This window comes from Neodiprion fabricii, chromosome 3 (genome assembly GCF_021155785.1).
Source record: "Neodiprion fabricii isolate iyNeoFabr1 chromosome 3, iyNeoFabr1.1, whole genome shotgun sequence".
NCBI lineage: Eukaryota > Metazoa > Arthropoda > Insecta > Hymenoptera > Diprionidae > Neodiprion > Neodiprion fabricii.
Window position 1 is genome coordinate 12399128 of NC_060241.1, and position 19351 is coordinate 12418478.

General features: G+C 41.1%; 1 protein-coding gene across 1 annotated transcript in view; it reads left to right on the forward strand.

Moving 5' to 3' along the window:
- The window catches only part of LOC124178533 (glutamate receptor ionotropic, NMDA 2B), a 2057245-nt gene that overhangs the window by 1145058 nt on the left and 892836 nt on the right, over positions 1-19351 (forward strand). The window contains exon 10 of the mRNA XM_046561964.1: positions 10826-11009. Coding sequence (XP_046417920.1) covers positions 10826-11009 — 184 coding nt within the window. The remainder of the gene's footprint in view (positions 1-10825; positions 11010-19351) is intronic.

A 19351-nucleotide genomic window follows, 5' to 3' on the forward strand; every position in this document is an offset into this window, starting at 1 on the left:
GTAGGTTATAAAAAAACACGATTCTCCAAATTTGAGCTTAATTTAAAAAAATCTCGTGGCCATAGAAATTTTTGAAGTTTTAAAAAAGTCGATTTTTTACTAATTTTCAAATATTTGTATGCTCAGCTTCTATATAACTTAAAGACTCGAATCAAACGGCATTCCCCTTCTCTGACACTCTATTTTTAAGAAAAAAATAGTTTCTCACCCCAAAGAAAAATCCAGTTTAATTAGGACCCCTTTCATGAACTACTATTTTAGCATATTTTCGCATAACTTTGCAACGCTGCCAAGTCAACAATTTTCCAAGTAGACAGCTAATCTATGGCTCAAATTGTTCGTCTAGGTATACTCCATCACTACCTACACGAATTATTATTAATTACCACGTTCCTTTTTATATACGGCCTCGCAAAACGAACTGATTTCTGAAAAATCGCTGTTTTCAGATACCTGTCACTTTTTTCTATCAACTCAAAATAGCTTGAAATTTTCAGGGAGTATACTTCATTCCATCCCCAAATAACGCTGAAAGTTTCCAGCTAGGAGTCGGAGTTGTTAGCGAGCTGTGAATGTCCAAAATGTTCAAGTTTCCCACATAATATTTCATATTTCATGGCATTATCAACGACTTCTTGAATTGCGCGTGGTAAATTTACACTTGTCGATTATTAACCTGAATAAAAGAAAATATGAAGAGCTTGCAAAATTACATATTGAAGTAATATTATAAAAATATGGCTTACATCCCTATAATTTGTATCGCCTTAAAAAAAAACTCATTGACTGCGAGAATAGGATATTTATAGTAGTATAAAATATTTTTATTTATTATTTGTATTGCAATTATTTATTTGAAATTGAATATTTGTTTCTTTGTCTCCCATGAAGTCATACTCAATACTTGTTATATAGTTGATAATGCCATGAAATACGAAATGTTACGTGGGAAACTTGTACATTTTGAAAATTCACAGTTCGTTAACAACTTTGACTCCTAGCTGGAAATTTTCAGCGTTGTTTGGGGATAGAATGAAGTATTTTCCCTGAAATTTTCAAGCGATTTCGAGTTGATAGAAAAAAGTTACAGCTATCTGAAAACAGCGATTTTTCAGAAATCAGTTGGTTTTGCGAGGCCGTATATAAAAAGGAACGTGGTAATTAATAATAATTCGTGTAGGTAGTGATGAAGTATACCTAGACGAAAAATTTGAGCCGTCGATTGGCCGTCTACTTGGAAAATTCTTGACTTGGCAGCGTTTCAAAGTTATGCGAAATTTTGCTACAATAGTAGTTCATGAAAAGGGTCCTAATTAAATTGGATATTGCTTTGGAGCAAAAAACTATTTTTTTCCTCAAAATACAAGGTCAGAGAAGGGGAATGCTGTTTGATTCGAGTCTTCAAGTCCCACAGAGCTCCCATGAAAAAATCGTGAAAATAACTAGAAAATTGAATTATTAAGAACTTTAAAAATTTCCATAGCCACCAGATTTTCTTCTATTAAGCTCAAATTTAGAGAATCGTCCTTTTCATAACTTACTTTCTTGAAAAAAATCAGCAGCTGAATCGCTGACCCAAGCCCGCAAGCTGCGGCCGAAAAGTATTGGACGTACCCATATATGTATACGTATAGATAGAAAGTATAGAAAATGTATAAAATGTACAATGTTAAGGATGTGAGATTAAATGATGGTGTAATATGATGTAATATCCTCAAGCCCAAGGGTCAAGGATGGTTAATAAACGTTATCAATCTATCTAGAATTGCTATTAATTTTTTTTTTTTGTACATAACCTAAACAATATAGTATTATCACTTACTCGATAACTTCTAACACAATTCTCGGTCTGAGATGACAATTTTTAGTATTATGACCTTGAAATTGACGATGAACTTCAGTTCTATCCTTTCATCGTCAATTTCGATCATAATAACTTTTGTATTTAACTCGTATCGTTCGAATAATCGTTAGATTCGCAAGACGAATTTGAAAGACCGGAGCGATGACACTGACTTGTACCGGTCACGGCGTGTTCCACTCAGAAGGTTTGCCCCGGATGCCGGGCGACGCATGCACGAAACGAGTGCCCCCTGTTTGAGCCAGTACGCACTCAGTGCAACCAGTGGAAAACGCTAATATCTTTATGGTAAGAATGAGCCGAGAGTGTCATATCGAAATGGAAGAAGAGAAAAGAACTGGTGTGCCAATGTTACCCTTATTTAATAACACGTGTCAAACAAAGGCAACTGGGACTCCCTGAGTTTCCCTCTCTCGTTGGCCCACAAACTCCAATTTCTTATATCTTGAGTGCCCCAAACCAGCTCCTACTTTCTTTATCTGCCACCCATTATTCAAATCAATTTCTTCTTTTTCGAAAAATCAGAAGCAATGAATAAAACGAGTATTAATAACGAGATTAGCGCTATTCCGATTTTATTCGTCCCACTCGTATTCAAATTTGTTGTTGAGTCGGAGAGGTCAGGTTATGCCGCACGCGACTCGATATTTATGTTATGCTAACTGTAAGCAGGGTTAGGTTATACGTTCCTTCTGCTAGCTGTTAGCCGAGACGGGCTGGATGGACTGGGATTCACCGTCGATTGTTCGAATCAATCATCGTTTTTGAAAAAGTGGAAATTATTAAATAAGAAGAAGTAAACATCACATGCTTGTCGGGATTTCAATCCCAATGACAATTTTATTCATCCTAGTTATATTCAAATCTGCCGCATTGTCGGCTCGGTCAGGTTATGTGTACTCTGTGCTAGCTGTCAGTCGAAAGGGGCTGAATGGACTACGATTCCTCGTCGATTGTTCGAATAAATTATTGTTTTTGAAAAAGTCGAAATTATTAAATTAAAAGAAGTAGAAATTACAAGCTTGTCGGGATTTCGACCCGAATGACAATTTTATCTATCCTAGGTATATTCAAATCTGCCGCATTGTAACTGGGGCAGGTTATATGTACTCTATGCTAACTGTCAGTCGAAGGGGACTGGATGGACTACGATTCCTTGTCGCTCATTCGAATCAATTTCATAAAAGTTCAAATTGACAAATAAAACGAGTAGAAATATAAGCTGGTCGGAATTTATATCCCAAAAATGAATCGGTCGCTCCTGTGAACAGTTATATTTCAGTTTATCAATGTGGCGAGGTTATGCCATCTTGAGATCTACGAGTAATTATTCGTATTATTTTTTTTTCCGTTTTTATGGAATGAACAAGAGCAACGCAAGGCAAATGACTTCTTTTCATATTAATTACGATTCTCGTTTAGTTCGGGTCTTTTCCATGTTTTAAAAAACTACAAGCAATCGGTATGAGCTACAGAACGAGACACAGTAACAATCATCGCTCGAAAATTTCTAGTCGCGGGTGTAGTTCACAGAGTTGCCACGTGATTTGTTTGTGGCAGCACGAGCAATACGCTCCAGTAGCGGAAGATATCACCAGCGCCGCCACTCTGTATCTGCGATGGACATTGTGAAAGCATGATTCCGGCGTGTGACGTTGGTAAAAAATGCTGCCAAAATGAGATGTCGGTGTTTTTCGTAATCGCAAACCAGATCAGATGCCATTTTTTCATTTCACCATCAAATCCTACGGGACTAGGGTCAAAATTTGTGTTACATCAGCGCCGAGTGGCATCATACCGGATAGTTCGATCCATTCAGTGCAACCGTGAAAATTTTCTCAATTTGTGTGAGTGGTAACCGATCTGTAATTTTTTTTCAAATTTCGAAAAAATAAAAACCGTTCCACTTTATGCCAAAGCTATCAGTTGCCCAAGTTTCGTTGCGATCGCTTTAGCGGTGTAGGAGTTTTAGCTCTCCACGTTTTCCAAGTGTACAGCGCTTCTTTAATAGCCCCTTAAATACGTGCGCCGAACAGTCATGACAGGCAAGGACTCGTGTAGCCGAGCTGTTGATGCGCTGATCTGTACCCACGACGCGGCAGCAGGGCAGTCTTTTCTCTACAGTGTAGTAGAGCGCAACACGTGCTGAGTGCAAAGAAAGAAAGTGGAAAGAAGCGTACAGTGTGTTAGTGGAAAGCTTTGAAAACCTGTTAAAGATAGAATAAACAAGGTACGGTAATAATCTACATACATAATTTCTACCGAATCCATCACAATCCGCTTCCATAAAGAAATTTGCTCAACTTCGATTGCCGGGAGCCTTGAACGATCATAACGACCCCGTGTCAATATATACCGCGAATTAACCGTTCACGTGGCCAAGATAAGGTAGCAAAATAGAAAATAATCTTCCTGGCGCCCAATAATACGATTATACGTAACAATAATTCGTAAAATTCAGTGCGATAGAGAGGCACCCATTTATCCGGATTACGATTTCGTGTTTAGCTGTCGCGTTTCGCTAATTCGTGTTACAAGAGTTACTACGGGTATCTCAACATTATATGGCATAAGTATATTGAAATACTTATTGAAGTGATACTATTGATTCTAGAGTAGATACTTGACAAGATTAAATTTTATTCACATTGATTACCTACACTATATGACAACCGGTTCCTGATAAGGTGTTGATGCCTCGGCGTATTTGGATAGAGTGACAATTAGTCTAAAACGTTATGTTAGCTAGATCCAAATCAGAGTCAAAATCAACACCATATAGTTAGAGGAAAATGCGCCAATATTTTCAACAGTAGCAATTATATTAGAATTGTAGTAGAATTTGTGCATTTATTTGTTGAATGTTTCTTTTATTAAACCGCTTTCACACGATTTATGCTACTTTGCTGAATACTTTGCGAGAGAGATTTGCATGTACTTTTTGCTTGTAAAGTGAACTTAGTAAAGGACGACGAGAGCATTGCGACATTTAAAAGAGGTAGGTAATGTCAAAGTATGAACTACGTTATTCTCTAGAGTGACAGAAACTATCATGGCCAGCTTCTAAGCTTTGGGTAGCTAGCCCTTGTCTGTCAATGCCAGTAGAGGGATTCTGTAACTCTGTACCGAAAATTATCGCTGTCGCTGTTCTTTCGGCGAATAAAAAATGAACTTGTTATTTTTTACATTAAAAAGCCATCGAGAGAGTTGATTAAATACTATTATTTAATCAATCCTGACGATATCTTATCAATGGACTTGTATATTTGGAAAGATATTGAGGATTGAGTCAACGTAACCTTAAAAGTATGTTTTTGAATTTTATGCAATTACTTGGATAATGAATTTTATAGAGAATGTTTATAAAAAATCGATTAGTAAAGTATCACAACAAAAGATCTATTTCCTCGACCCAGAAGATCGATTCTTGAGTGGATCGATCTAGAATCGCGGATTCCACTAAATACATTGCTATCAATTACCTAGGTCTCACCACGTAGAGGTCGCTGCGATGAAGAGACCCACCCTATCCCGTCCCAACCTCCCAACCATGCCAGGAAAAATTGAAAGTGTTACATACATCGATAGATATTCTAAAGAAAATTAGTAAATTAAAAAAATTAAGTCAGACATGCAGGAGTATATTAGAAATTGATAGATAAGGCGTATTGAAAAATCAGCAAACTCTATGTTACAAAACGTAATCAAAAGTAATGGCGCGTCAATAAATAAAATATATACGTTCGATCGCGTGAAATACCATACTTTTCGCTTTCCGTTATGACGTTTCTTTGGTAAAACAAGTAATTATTATGGAAATAAAACGAATCTTCAAAATAAACTGTTTCAATGAAAATTATGGAATAAAAGATGCAAGCATTCAGCAAACGATTAGGAAAGATCATTATTCAGAAATTCATTCATTTCTGAACGTGAAAACATAATGTGAAAACACATTGCATCCATGCAAAATTTCGAATGGGCTGTAACTGAGAAATGAAAATTTAACAAGCAGGATATACATGCGAGGGTTGATTTGTAATACAAAGAATAAAAAAATGGCCTACAAACAAAGAAAACACTCCTTGAATCAAGAATTAAGATATTCTTGAATCAAGTGCTGAGTATTCTTCATTCAAGTATATGTGATATTTTTATTAAAAAAATAGCATACTCTTGATCCAAGAAATAAAATATTCTTGAATCAAGAATAGTTTTCTGTTTGTGACATTATTGTGAAATAGTTATGTATCAATGAAAGGAAAAATATACAAATATGTAAAAACGTCTGTACAGTTGCTCATTAGTACTGTCGGTTGTCGTTTTCTTTTTCTTACGCGTGGAAAAATCAGTCGTTGAGTTTTTTGATCCGACCGCAGAATTTCTAGCTTCAATTATTTGAGGAAGGTCCCGAATCAGAAGTTGTCGGGCACGTTTGGAGTCTACTATTTCTGACAAAAGGCAGAAATGAAAGAAGTCGGCTAATTTATTTTCCATTTTCAATTTACAAAAATTGTCGTCGCGAATAATTTTGTCAAAGATCAGTCCTTACGGCGTCCAAACTCAAATAAAAATAATTGTGTGACGTTATCAACTTGACTTCGCCATTCGTAATGGACATAAAATTTATATTTTTCGACTCTATGCCCTCTATTGGAGTCAGCTCTTTGGCAGAAGCGTGACATTTCACCTCGATAATGGCATCCTAGTCCACCAATCCATCAGGTAACGCCGCGAAGAACGGTAGCTCCTCGTCCACCACTAAATAACTAGATTCCACCGTAACTCCATATTCCGAAGCAAAGTGACTCATTGCCAAAGCCTCCTTTTCGATACCTCACCTTGTACTCGAGTTACCGTGGAAATCGGTATAGCGAATTCGTTCAACTAATTTGGCGCAAGATGTCTGTGGCCGTCCTTAGCAAATTTCATCAAATTCCGAGGCAATCAACCGGTTTCTACGCTCATCGTTCCATTCTTCAGACATGCTTTGTCCTCTAGTTTGTCGTTCGATTACCAACGTATCCACCGAATGCAAGGCTTGCACGAAATCCTTCTTAGCGACAGCCAATTTCTCTTCAGACATGTCTGGTTGCGACGGACATGCAGCGTCCGGACCGTAGTCGGTGTCAACGGACTGGGCGACGAAAGATTTTGATTTTGATTTGAAAGCCGGCTTTCGAGAGTGAAAAGATCGCGGTTTATTTGTACAGTACTTGACGGTGAATTTCCCCGGCCCACCCATTCCTGATTTCTGACTGACTCACGCATTGAACTGTCCACCGGCATTCATCTTCACTACGTCAGATTCGCATCTTGCTTGATTTGATCCGCGAAGGGTAAAATTGACACGCTTGCCCCCTATAGCCTTAGAAACAGTTGTACAACTCGGCCACGTTGTTGTCGACGTCCCATATCAGGCTAGAGACGTGCTCAGTGACTCGATTCATCGCCGAAAGGATCTCTTGGAAGATACTAGTCGCTTTCATATCCTGCACATGGTTTATTTCACCCGGCTTCGGGTTACCGTCGCAGAAATAACCACGGTCTTTAAACAACCGATGGTCCCCGAAAAGATGATTCGGACCGTTTTTTGTATCTTCACGCAATTCCTCGACCCGAACATATCGCGGCTTATTATTTTTTCTGCTATCCGGTGACGAATAGCAGAAGTTACTGCATAACGTAGGCGTTTCAAGGTTTTGCGTAAAGAATTTCGCAGAATCACTGTACCGACCTTACAGTTGACACAGAGATCTCGCAGTCGAGTACCATAGTTTCGGAGCACATGGTTGCGGCATTCAATTTTTACGACTATTGCCTCCGGTCCATACGGCATTATATCGATAAGCATGCGGTGAATGCTACTACCTTCATCTCCTATCAATTTGTAATATTTTAGGCCGTGCATTTCTAAACTACATTTGAATCTCTCTACTATTATGTCAGATTCCATTGCGGTACTAGAACCCCCCCCCCCCCCCCCCAGTTTTTGGCGCACTTATGATCCACGACTGATTTTGACTCCCCTTGTTTCGACCTATTACAAATGGAACAATACTTGTTTCGAACCCCGATAAACAAAACTTTCTTCGTCCTATACCCTACTATTACTGCTACACCCGAAAGAGAATCATATTTTGTACGGTAAGATCGTTTGGCCCAAGACCCATCCGCAACAACCGCTACGCAAGGGTACCCGTCTTCGTCAACATCGTCTGCCTCACGGGCCAATCTCGCCTCTTCCGTCCCAGCCTTGATCATCTCTTCCCGAGAAACATCATGATAGGCATCACTGACAATTTCGTGAAATTTATTCCATGTTTTCTTAGCCATGCAAGGCATATCTATAGCAGCGCTAATTTCTTTGAGTTGAGAAAAATCACCACTTCTGGACACAATTCCTGATACTATGGCTGAGTTTAAACATGAAGAATCCGATTTACGGTATTCTGAGTCTATTGATTCGATCTTATTACAAAATTTACATTTGAAGGTGACGGTTGAAATGAATCATAAGGTGGGTGAGAAGCTAGCTTTTTGATACTGCTCAGGGAGTGATTTATATCCACTATTCTTCTGCCGGCCAACTCGAATGGAGGACTTGATTCGATCTTCGATTGATCCACTATCCTTTCCAATTGCAACTCATGGTCTTCTACCACATTACTGTCGGTTGTGGGCGAAACACTTACGGATGTGCTTGTACCTATAATTGTCGTCTCCTTATGGGCTGCCGTTATAGAAATCAGAGAGTTGGGTATTACCTCCGAGCAAAACAGATCGACTTCGATGAATTCTGTTGGAGATCTGACCTCGTCAAACTCGATAACATTACCTGTTATCGTGTCTTCGGTTGGCGTGTCTTCCGCGACCGATTCTTCATCGATCATTTGGCTCACAGAAATTCTACATTGACCGTATATAATGTAAATGATTGACAAGTATGTACAAGATATTGGAGCCGGTCTGATTTGAGTCCTGACCCCCAGGTGGGTGTTGTTTCAGATAAATGTTTTACTTCTATTCACAAATTTTTCTTCAGAAATGGTTGAAAAATGTACGTTATTACAGCTTCGTAAAATCTATTTTCTAGGTAATCGCGGGAAATATAATAGTAATATTTCTCAATAGAAAATGTTTTATTTTTTCTCTTAATTGTATCATACATAAGAATAATCAATTTTTTTCCATTCGTCACTTGCGAGTCAAATTTACGATATTTCAGGCAGAAATATATTACTATTGGAGAATAAAACAGTATCACTCCTGTTTGAAAAGGACAGCAATAGCTTATTGAATTTTTTTTCCCAATTCACAAAACTGATAAAGCTGAATCAGTGCTGGAGTCGAGTCTCAGGTTTCATGGAGCTGAATGATTGGCATTTCGAAACGTGAATGTAGCATACCGGACGTGGCTGGCATTGTAACTTTACGCTGCAACAATGTCTTCGATAGCATTTCATGTTTTCAATTCATTAGTGTATTGTGCATTGACCTTGGCAAGTAGATGTCAAATATCACAATCAAATGGTCAGTCAGGTAGATCAGTGTGCGGTAAAAGTCATCGGTAAGTTTGTCATCGTGAGTGGACGAAAGATGGAAAATGATTTTCGGAAGAATAGGTTGACAAAACACACATTGAGAAAGGGACGGTGAATAATAACTCGAAGAGATTGTTAAGAAAATACGGTGTTCTGAATTAATAAATCGTGCATGTTAGTTATTCGGTCTAAAAATGAAAACAATCAAGTCTATGTAAGCAAACTAGATGCCATTCTATTCACCTGAACCTCTTCCGCTAATAAGCCGCCAAATTTTTCTAACCCTGGCCCTTTTTTTTACTTTTCCGTAACACTTTCCTCATCTTAGTCATGGCGAATGACTGATGAACACTTATCAAGGAGTTTTAGATACTTTACTAATATTATTTCACGAAGAACCAAGCCAGAGATGGCGCTAGCGAGCAATCGCTTTTCGCGGCGAAAATCCGCTGTTTCATGCTTAAGCTCGTGCAAGTTTTCTCGCAACTCTTGAGTTCGATTTTATTGCTCTTGGTCCTAAATTAAAGGTGAAGGATGTATGTGTGTCGTGTATTATGTAGAATTGTGAAAAAAAACCTCGTTCTTGTTTTAATACAACGGGAACTTTGCTCACTTTCAGTGCTGTTTTTTACGACTCTGAAGAAGAAAATTTTGATTCGGAAAAATATACGACATAGATTGCTCCTTCGCCTTCAAAATGCTTCTAATAGAAGTTCGATATCCTTGTAAATGATGGAGAAAACTTGCATCGCGTGAACGTCTGCAAGCAGCAGTTCCGCCGGGAGTAGGCAAAGTCCTTAAATTACTTCGCACGAGAATATAAGACTTTCTGCGGTGAGGATTTTGTCCGGGAGAATCTTTTCAGGGGGGATTTTCAAAAATGATTTTGTGGATGGTCACCATACGTACAATTTTTCATGTACAATTAACATGTTAACTTACCTTTGGTGATTTTGGGCCCAGCGTAGATTGTCGTCCGTGAAAGAATTCGCTCACACAGAATTTGTACAATGTTTTGAACCACAATTATGGCAGTGAAATTTCACCGTAATACGACTGCACGTCAATCAATAATTAATGATAAACGCTTGATGTTTGTAATTGCAGGCAACTATCGTGGTGCGCGTTCCTCCGATAATGAGCTGCAGCAGCGCATCATTTGTTCAATAAATACTAGACGGCAAAAATAGTAAACTGTCAAATTATAGAGCCGTTATAGCTATTACACTAGTTATTCGTTTCGTAAGATAACAACAATATAAACAATAGATTATAACGGGCCGTTATGTACTACGCCGGTTATACGTATAACCGACGTTCATGAATACCGCAGTCACTCTTTTTACAACAATAGTGTTTGTTCGAATACACAGAGTGGGAAGATAGTTTTGTAACAATACATTATACATTTGTTTTTCAGAATGGCAAGTGGAATGGACTAATTGCTGATCTGGTTAACCGAAGAACTGACATGGTAATGACTTCTTTGATGATAAATTCTGAGCGGGAGGCAGTGGTTGATTTTACAGTACCCTACATGGAGACAGGAATCGCAATTGTGGTAGCCAAACGAACGGGCATTATTTCACCGACAGCGTTCTTAGGTGAGTTTTGCATTTTTCGATTCGAATATATATACTGACTGCTTGATGATTTCTGAATTTGCTTTAATTTTTCGACAGCTTTTTAATGATCATTGCCTGTATGGTCTTGATTGATCGTGAAACATTGTCATTATTAAGTAATGTCATATTATAAACAAATAAACATAACTTGAATATCGTAAAAATATAACTCTGCTGGATTTGAAACATATCAAGACTCGCGGCAGCGAATCGCTAATAAGCACCTGTAAACCGGCGAGCGCCAATCGAGAATCATTTACGCGGCCCAACTTCTGTCGGGAATCAGAGTATCACACCTCCGTAACCAGAGGATATTTTCTAACAAAACTTACAGGACCGGAAGATCTTGTTCATCTGACCTTGCTCTATGAATCGGATACAAATCTGTCCCGCAGTTTCGGAGTTATTGTTAGCCAAAGTTGATGTAGAATGAAAAATTTTCTTCTCTGCCCCTAGGCTTGGGACCTCAATAAATGACAAACGGCCATATGCACGGGGTTACAATTTGAAAGAGGGGTTACTGCCATCGAAGTATCGCTCCTAATTGATTTTAAAGTGAATCCAAACATGTACTGGAACGGAAAAACTTGTTAAAATCTTGAGGCACAGAACGCTGGTTGGGATCTCATTATGTGTCAAACCGATATGCATATTGAACTTTAAATTGAACAAAGTAGTAAATGCCATCGAAATATTGCCTCGTATTGATTTGAAAGTAAACCAGAACGTGTAATATGACAGTATTATCGGAAGAAAAATTGACAAAACTGCATAAAAATGGCTGCGCGAGATCTAAAGATGGCCGCCCATGAGCACGGACGTAGCGTCATTATTATTGCCTAACCTAACGTGATTCTGCACTCCATGAATTGACGCATCCAGGTAGTCTGCGCCGGAGTTTTCGCCGTTTAAGTCCTGCGCTCCATAGATCGACGCGTCCAAGTCCTTTGCTTTGGAATTTCACTTTAGTCAACCAAATCACCTCGATCCATAATACTCGTAACAAGGATTTATAGTTTGTATTAAATCTTGCACAGGGCATGGGAAATCTGCGTTTTGTTGTGAAAAATAGTTTCCATAGCAGCGTATTGTACATATTTATCGACAACACTGTTTATCGACTCATGATTCGGGATATCTAGATTCGCGGCAGCGAATCGCCGCCAAGTTATAAAGGCGAAAGCTAGCCGAGAATTATTTACCCGGCTGAACTACTTTCCATCTTCTCATGTATAAGCATTCCGTTATATCTTAGGAACGCGTGAATTTTTTTAAATGAGACTTACAGAGCTGGTAATTCTGGCTGATATATAACCTTAGTGAGAAAGGTTGATCGAAATCTGTCAACTGGTTTCCGCAGTATCAGCTCTCAAAGATGATGAACATGGAAATTATTTTTCTTCCTCTTCTCTACGCCAGAGCAAGGTGCTATCTGGACACGATTCCGCTCGAATCTTCGTGAAAATCAGTCATACCAATTGGTCTTATAAAATAAGTGAGTGAGTGCATCAGTGATTGAGTGTACTAAGAGTGAAATAGAATGACCACTGTGGTTTCAAGCAGATTGTTATTATTATTAACCTTTACAATTAGAAGGCCAACATTTTTCCCTTAAAATTCGATATTTCTTAGAGGTATGATTTGTGTACATAAACACTTAACACGTCCAGTGGAGATTCCGATTTATCTACTGACTCCTAAGAAAAGCCAGTCCAGCCCTCTGAAGCTGAATTATTAGTGGCATCTGCATTACGGGCTCTTGTGATTTTACAAAATGGATCGTCTGAGGTAGGTGTAAACACAGAATCGAACCAAAGAAAAGATGAGATATTCTGTAATCGGATACAAATTCGACAAACAGCCTGAATAACAACCAGAATATAATCAGCAACATTTGTGACATGCATACATGGCTATTACGCAAATGCCAAGAAGAAGATTGTTCGCTCGTCATGAATCATAAGATAGAACAATGCTAACCAAAGCTATTGGAAGTACAGTTACGATGCGTCATTCAAATCAGACGGTATAGTAATTCGATAATTCTCATTAGATTGTATTTATACACAAAACATTTAATATATGAATAGCTTAGCCTCAACCTCTTCATTTCTACCAAATGCATAACTTGTTTGTTTATTAATTTGTAAGTTTACTATGTATTTGTTCAATATATTACTTTGATTCAGTGTCGCACGGTGTAGTACTTATCATTGATAAAATGGAACCTTTTCCTTGTTTGTTGCTTCATTTATTTCAGTCATTTGGACCATTCCTATTCCGCTCGAATTCATTGGAACTTGTACATGTTAAACTTCGGCAAGACGATATTCCAAACAGAAGATAACCGACAGCTGTACAAAACTCAACATTTTGCATATCTTATTGGAACAAACCGATGGCCATCAGACTACTAAAATGTATACTTCATTTATCTGTTGTTCAGCACCACTAACTACTCACCAAAAAGATTACTATACATTTGTCAATACTTAAAACAACGGTACGCTATACATTTTCATATTGACTGAATCACCCAATCTCATGTGATATGTACAAATACAATAATAAGATGAGAATGAAGTTAATAACGTTGCTGTAACGATACATGTTTGAGAAAAATCGTCACTTCGCACCTTCGAGAATGTACAATATTTAGTAAACCATGATAAACGAAACATACTTTCACTTTGAAAAGCCAACTCCTTCAAATCATTTTAAAATTGGGCAATAGTACTTTTTTTCCTTGATGTTTTGTTACAATAGCATTAGTAACTTCAGCCTCGTGTAATAAGCTAAAATCATTTCCTTTGTTTCAGCTACATACATAATAAAACCCGGATTGTTTTTTGTTTTATGTTTCGCAGTCACCTAGTCCATTCTTAGCCGACCGTTTATCTGTTGTACTCACTAACATTACGTTGCGGCATAACTATGTCCTAACACAGAAGGACATCTACTTGGAAATTGGCATTATATGTATAACTCATTGTCTCGAACCGTCTTTTATTGACTCGCCAATTATAAACTTCATCTACTTATCCATCAGCACCATTGCCTTTCCAGCAACAAGCGTTATGCGCCGACCACAATACTATTAGTGATAAAGCACCTGTTACCATATGAAACAAATTATAGACTTCATAAACATATAATTGTAGTACAAATGCATGACTAATTGAATGTTTTTGTGTTATATGTGATTGTTGTACCGTCTGTTTTTTACAGATACTTCTGTTGTTCTTACTATTACGTTCGTGACAGAAATTGTGCTCATTCTTAAGGACAGGGAAAATAAGGATGTGAATTAACCAGATGCATTAAATGAAAAAGGTAAACCCCCATGAAATATGGTGAATGCTCCACTGAGAACTTGTGAATTTCTGTGCGGATAGTGCAGTATTTTGTAATCATATCTGTCAAGCATGTCTATCTGCTTCGACTGTTGCAGTACACAAGGCTGTAGTTAGCAACATGAATCAACATTTAAGATTCTAATGTTCATTCCAATAATGTAGTGAAGTATGAAAATCAAAATGTGGTGAAATAACTAGAACTCCCAACAATTTTACGTCATCATGACGATAAAACTGAACTGCATTATTTTCTTTCAAAAAAGTCAAACACGTTTGACTACTAACTTTAGCTGCTCCCCTCAGCTTCATTTGAAGTACTAGATTTGCATTACAAAGTATCACAAAGTGAATATATTGTTATTAATGTATGCTCTAATATTTTTCTGAACTCTAAAATTGTTTCAGATATATGACGGTGTCGAATTGACTATATGTATAAGCAGATCATCACGCTTTTCAACCTTCTCTGGACCTTAATAGACATGTATCAAATTGTATAAAAATTCTCAATTTAATCAAAACAGCACCTCTATGGACTTGAGTAACTCTCAGATTTAGAAGTGAATCCTAAAACAAGACACGATGCATAAAAGTCAGTATTTCGTGCAAACTATCGTTTGTCGAAATTAACTTACAGCACTCATCAATGACAATTATTTAATGCAATGGAATATTATGAAATAGCGTCTCTTAAATGCCCATCGAAGAGAAATGTAAACTGCGGAGCCCGTTGGTGTGAAATCAGACAGATGAGTTAAGAGTAAGAGTGGGCGAATATTTCAAAAGACTGATGTTAATGGCAAGGTATTGTAAATGGCGTATGTTATATTATACTAAAGGTTTCACGTATCGACCCCAACACGCTGCTCTCTTTCAAGGAACTCTGCGCTACGCGCTTCATTGTTTTGTGCTTCACGCAGCACATTTCGACAACTGATATAACTTTACAAGTTTGAATTCCATTTTCACACATGTAACGGTTAGAATCAACAAAAAATACGCTCCACACCCGATGCATTTCTGCACCCACAATGTAAGCTCTGTATTCTCATCAATTTCGTTCAACCATCAAAACAATACTTTTGTTTACCCGTGCATGGTTCTATAAGGTACTGAACAAGTAGTAAAATGCTGCCATGGAAAAATCACTACCATCTGGAAATAACGACCGTCTGGAAATTTTGAATCACTTTCAGTTTAAGATATAAATTTTCCTCTATCCTGATAACATGTGGTTGGCAGATAGAGAATTAAAAAAAAACTTCGTATGTCTTGAAATATCGCGGGTCACCTCTTCACATTTTATAGATATAGAGATTATTTTGTACGAACAAGTGAACGCATGATAGATAAATCTCAATTTCATCTGCGTTAGTAATCTGTTGCATTCAAAAAAAGAAATATTGTGGTGTAATGAAAAAGATTCAATCACAATGGTATTAATCTAGTGCAGTCCACATAAATGCTGAGTTACATTATTCACTTCCTCAGAACGGCAATTACATTTTTCGTAATGTTCTTAGCGTTTGCTGCAAATTTATATTCCACCGGCAACATGATTACAAATCGGTATTCATGAACGTTTCACGAATAATCGAGCGCCACAAGTAGTTATATAAGAGGGGTTCTGGCTCAAACTGACTTACCGACCTCATATGGTGCTGCAGGACGCGCCTCGCCTGTAGTCGGTTTGTTACCGGCCCAAGCTGACATGCAAGATGGCTGACTGACATGCAAGATGGCTGACTGACATGCAAGATGGCTGACTAGCCTGCAAGATGTTGGACAAGATGACGGGGCATGTAGTCGATGTGTTACCGACCTTTTTTTTTTTTTTATCTTCAGCGGCGAAGGGGAAATCTTCAAAAGACATCCGGTTGTTCGAATGGATGTCATCGGATAATGCCGGATTCCTACTGACTTAAACCCCTCCGCCGCTCATCACCCAGGACGGGGCGGAATCGCTTTCGCATTACTTCACCCCGTCCCTGTGACCGGCCTGTTTTTCTGACCTCTCGCTTCCTCTCGTGGCGTGGCATCGACCTGTTTGGCCTGGCTGCCGCGCGCCGTATCACTGCCTAATATTATTATTAGTTAATTGATAACTACTTAGTCTTTATCGGCTATTGTTAATTAGTTCGTTCAATCATTCATTAGCCCATTTACTCATTCTAAAGTATACGCTAGCGTACCGACTGATGTTCGTACGCTGGTTCGTATGCACTCCTATCTTACTGGCTGTTGTTGTTTAATCGGTTCATTAATCAGCCTAGTTTCCTATTCCTATTAATCTAATCTACGTTATGTTCACTTTCACTTGTTCACCTGTTCATGGGGGGGTGTCTTCGCGCACCTTGTCTTGTACACCCCCTCCTCGCGTCACCTTTCACCTCACCGTTTCCGCTCCGCACTAGCATGTTTTGCGCGGTGCGGATGTGGTATCCTCTTCGCACCGCCACGCCGGTTCTTGCCGCCTCCACCGTCATCCTCCAGTTCGACTTGGTAGCCCCGTTCTTGACTGTGGTGCGGTAGTGGGGGAACATGCGTTCGTGTTCCGCCGAGCTGCCGCATTGACAGTTGGCGGTGAACACAGTTTCGTCCAGCACTACCGCGTCTCGCCCGGGGGGTTGCAACCCCAGTGAGCTGGTCGAGTTGACCAATTTCTGGGTCCCCCCCCACCGTCTCTTGAGGTAGAGGATGGCCCGGTTGTTACCTAGGTAATTCACATCATCGTAGGTCATCCGGACCATCGCTCCCTCCTCCGCTGTCCTCGTAGCCGGGGGGCGGGGTTTCCCTCCTCGGATCAGCCTGGCTGCGTGTTCGGTCGCCAGGTTCTCCACCCTTCTCATGGTTTCTTCGATGCCCCCACTCGCTAGTCTCATCTCGTCCTTCCGGTCGTGCAGATGACCTCCTCTAAGGAAGCAAACCGAGTGTGTGTATGATAAATCACATGCGCACCCGGCCACCCCCCCTTTCAGCCTGTCCACTGGTCTGCTAGCAGGCCGAATCGTCGCTGGTGCGGGCTGTTGTCTGGACGGTTGCCCCTGTCGCACCCTCTCTGCCTCTTCCTTTGCGCGCAGAACCCCTTCCGCGTACCGCTGCGCCGCTTCCCATTTCTTTGGAGCCTCCAGCATCGCCTTGACGAGCTTGGCGATGCCTTCGACTTTCCCGGTGACACCTTCAATCTCATCCCTCCGGTCTTTCCATGCCGGGCAGCGGAACCAGGTGTGGTCCACGTCGTCCTTGGGCTCGTCGCAGTGGTGGCACCTCGGTGTCGCCTCCTTGCCTATACGGTGAAGGTACTCACCGAAACAACCGTGCCCGGTGAGCCCCTGGGTGAGGTGGAAGCTCATTTGGCCGAACCTCCGCTCCACCTAGGGCACGACGGACGGTATGGCCGCCCTGGTCCATGCGCCTTTCTCACCGCTGGTTCACTCCTCGTCCCAGCTCCGGATGGTCGTCTCTCTCTCTTCTCGTCGCAGCCTGGCCTTGGCTGCCTTGCTGCGGAGGCCTCTCCCCGTCGCCGCGGCGGCAATTCGCCTGCGCTCTTCCGCCATGAGGTGTAGCGGGATCAACCCCGCCAATACCATGACCGGTGCTGTGGATGCGGTACGGTACGCCGAGATCACTCTCAGTGTCTGCCAAGAGCCGTCGCCGTCCTCATGGCCTTGTCCGCGGCCGTCGTCACGTGCTCCGCGAAATTCATTTTGGCGTCGGTTGTGACGCCTAGATATTTCGCGCTCTTCGTGGGTCTCACCTTGTGCCCCTTGACCATTATGGGGTTGACTAAGAGTTTATGCCTCCTAGTCAGGACCACCACTTCTGTCTTTTTTTCGGCCAGCTCCAGCCCTTTCTCGTACAGCTAGTCCCACACTCGGTTGATGGCCTCCCCTGCCGTTGCCTCGAGTAGCTCCGCTGTCCTTACCGTCACCAGGAGCGCGATGTCGTCCGCAAACCCGATGGTGCTCACTCCCTCTGGCATCTCCATCCGGAGCAGGTCGTCGTAGGCTAAGTTCCACAGGAGCGGTCCAAGGACCGATCCCTGTTGGACTCCCGCCGTTACCAAGCTTGTTTTCATTCCCTCACTGGTATAGTACATGAGCCGCCTGTTTTTCAGGTAGCTCGCGACCATGCCCAGGAAGTACTTCGGCATGCTGGTTTTCCTCTCCATTGCCTCGAGTATTGCGCTATGCCCCACCGCGTTGAAGGCGTTTTTGACGTCCAAAAGCGCCAGCAAGCAGGGGGTAGCGTGTCGCCCTCTCCTCGCATTCGCCTCTCTGGTAATGCTCTCCCCGTCTTGTATGGCCTGTATCGTAGACCTGCCCCTTCTGAACCCGTACTGTCTGCAGGCTAGACCACCCGCTTCTTCTACGGCTTCCACCAGTCTCGCGTGCACCATCCTTTCCAGCAGTTTCCCCGTGGTATCTATGAGGCTGACGGGCCTGTAATTCTGGGTTCCTCCTTCCTCCGGGGGTCCCTTCGGCAGTAGGACAAGTCTCTGGCGTTTCCACTCGTCGTGGAAGCGGCGCGTCCGGAGGCATTCGTTGAAGGCTTTCAGGAACGCCTCCGGGTCACTTTTCACTGCCACTGCCAAAGCCTCGTTTGGAACTCCATCTGGTCCTGGGGCCTTTGCACCAGCTAGTTTCTTGGCTGCCTCCTTGAGCTCCGCCTCTGTGAAGGGGGCCGGCGGCTCGGTCTGTCCTGATTCTCTTGGTGCTGGCATGGTCCTATGCACGGGAAAAAGCTCGTTCAGGACTCTTTCGATCTTCTCGGGGTCGTCCGGTTGCTTCGTGCCTCCGAGCTTCTTCGTGATCAGTTTGTAGGGAAGCCCCCACGGGTCCTCCTCTATCGTGCGGAGCAGTTCTTCCCAGCACCTTTCCTTGCTCGCCTTGATCTCCCCCCGCAGCCTTTTTTTTGCCGCTTGGAAGATTTCAAGGCTCGCGCCTGGCTCTTTCCCCCTCGCTC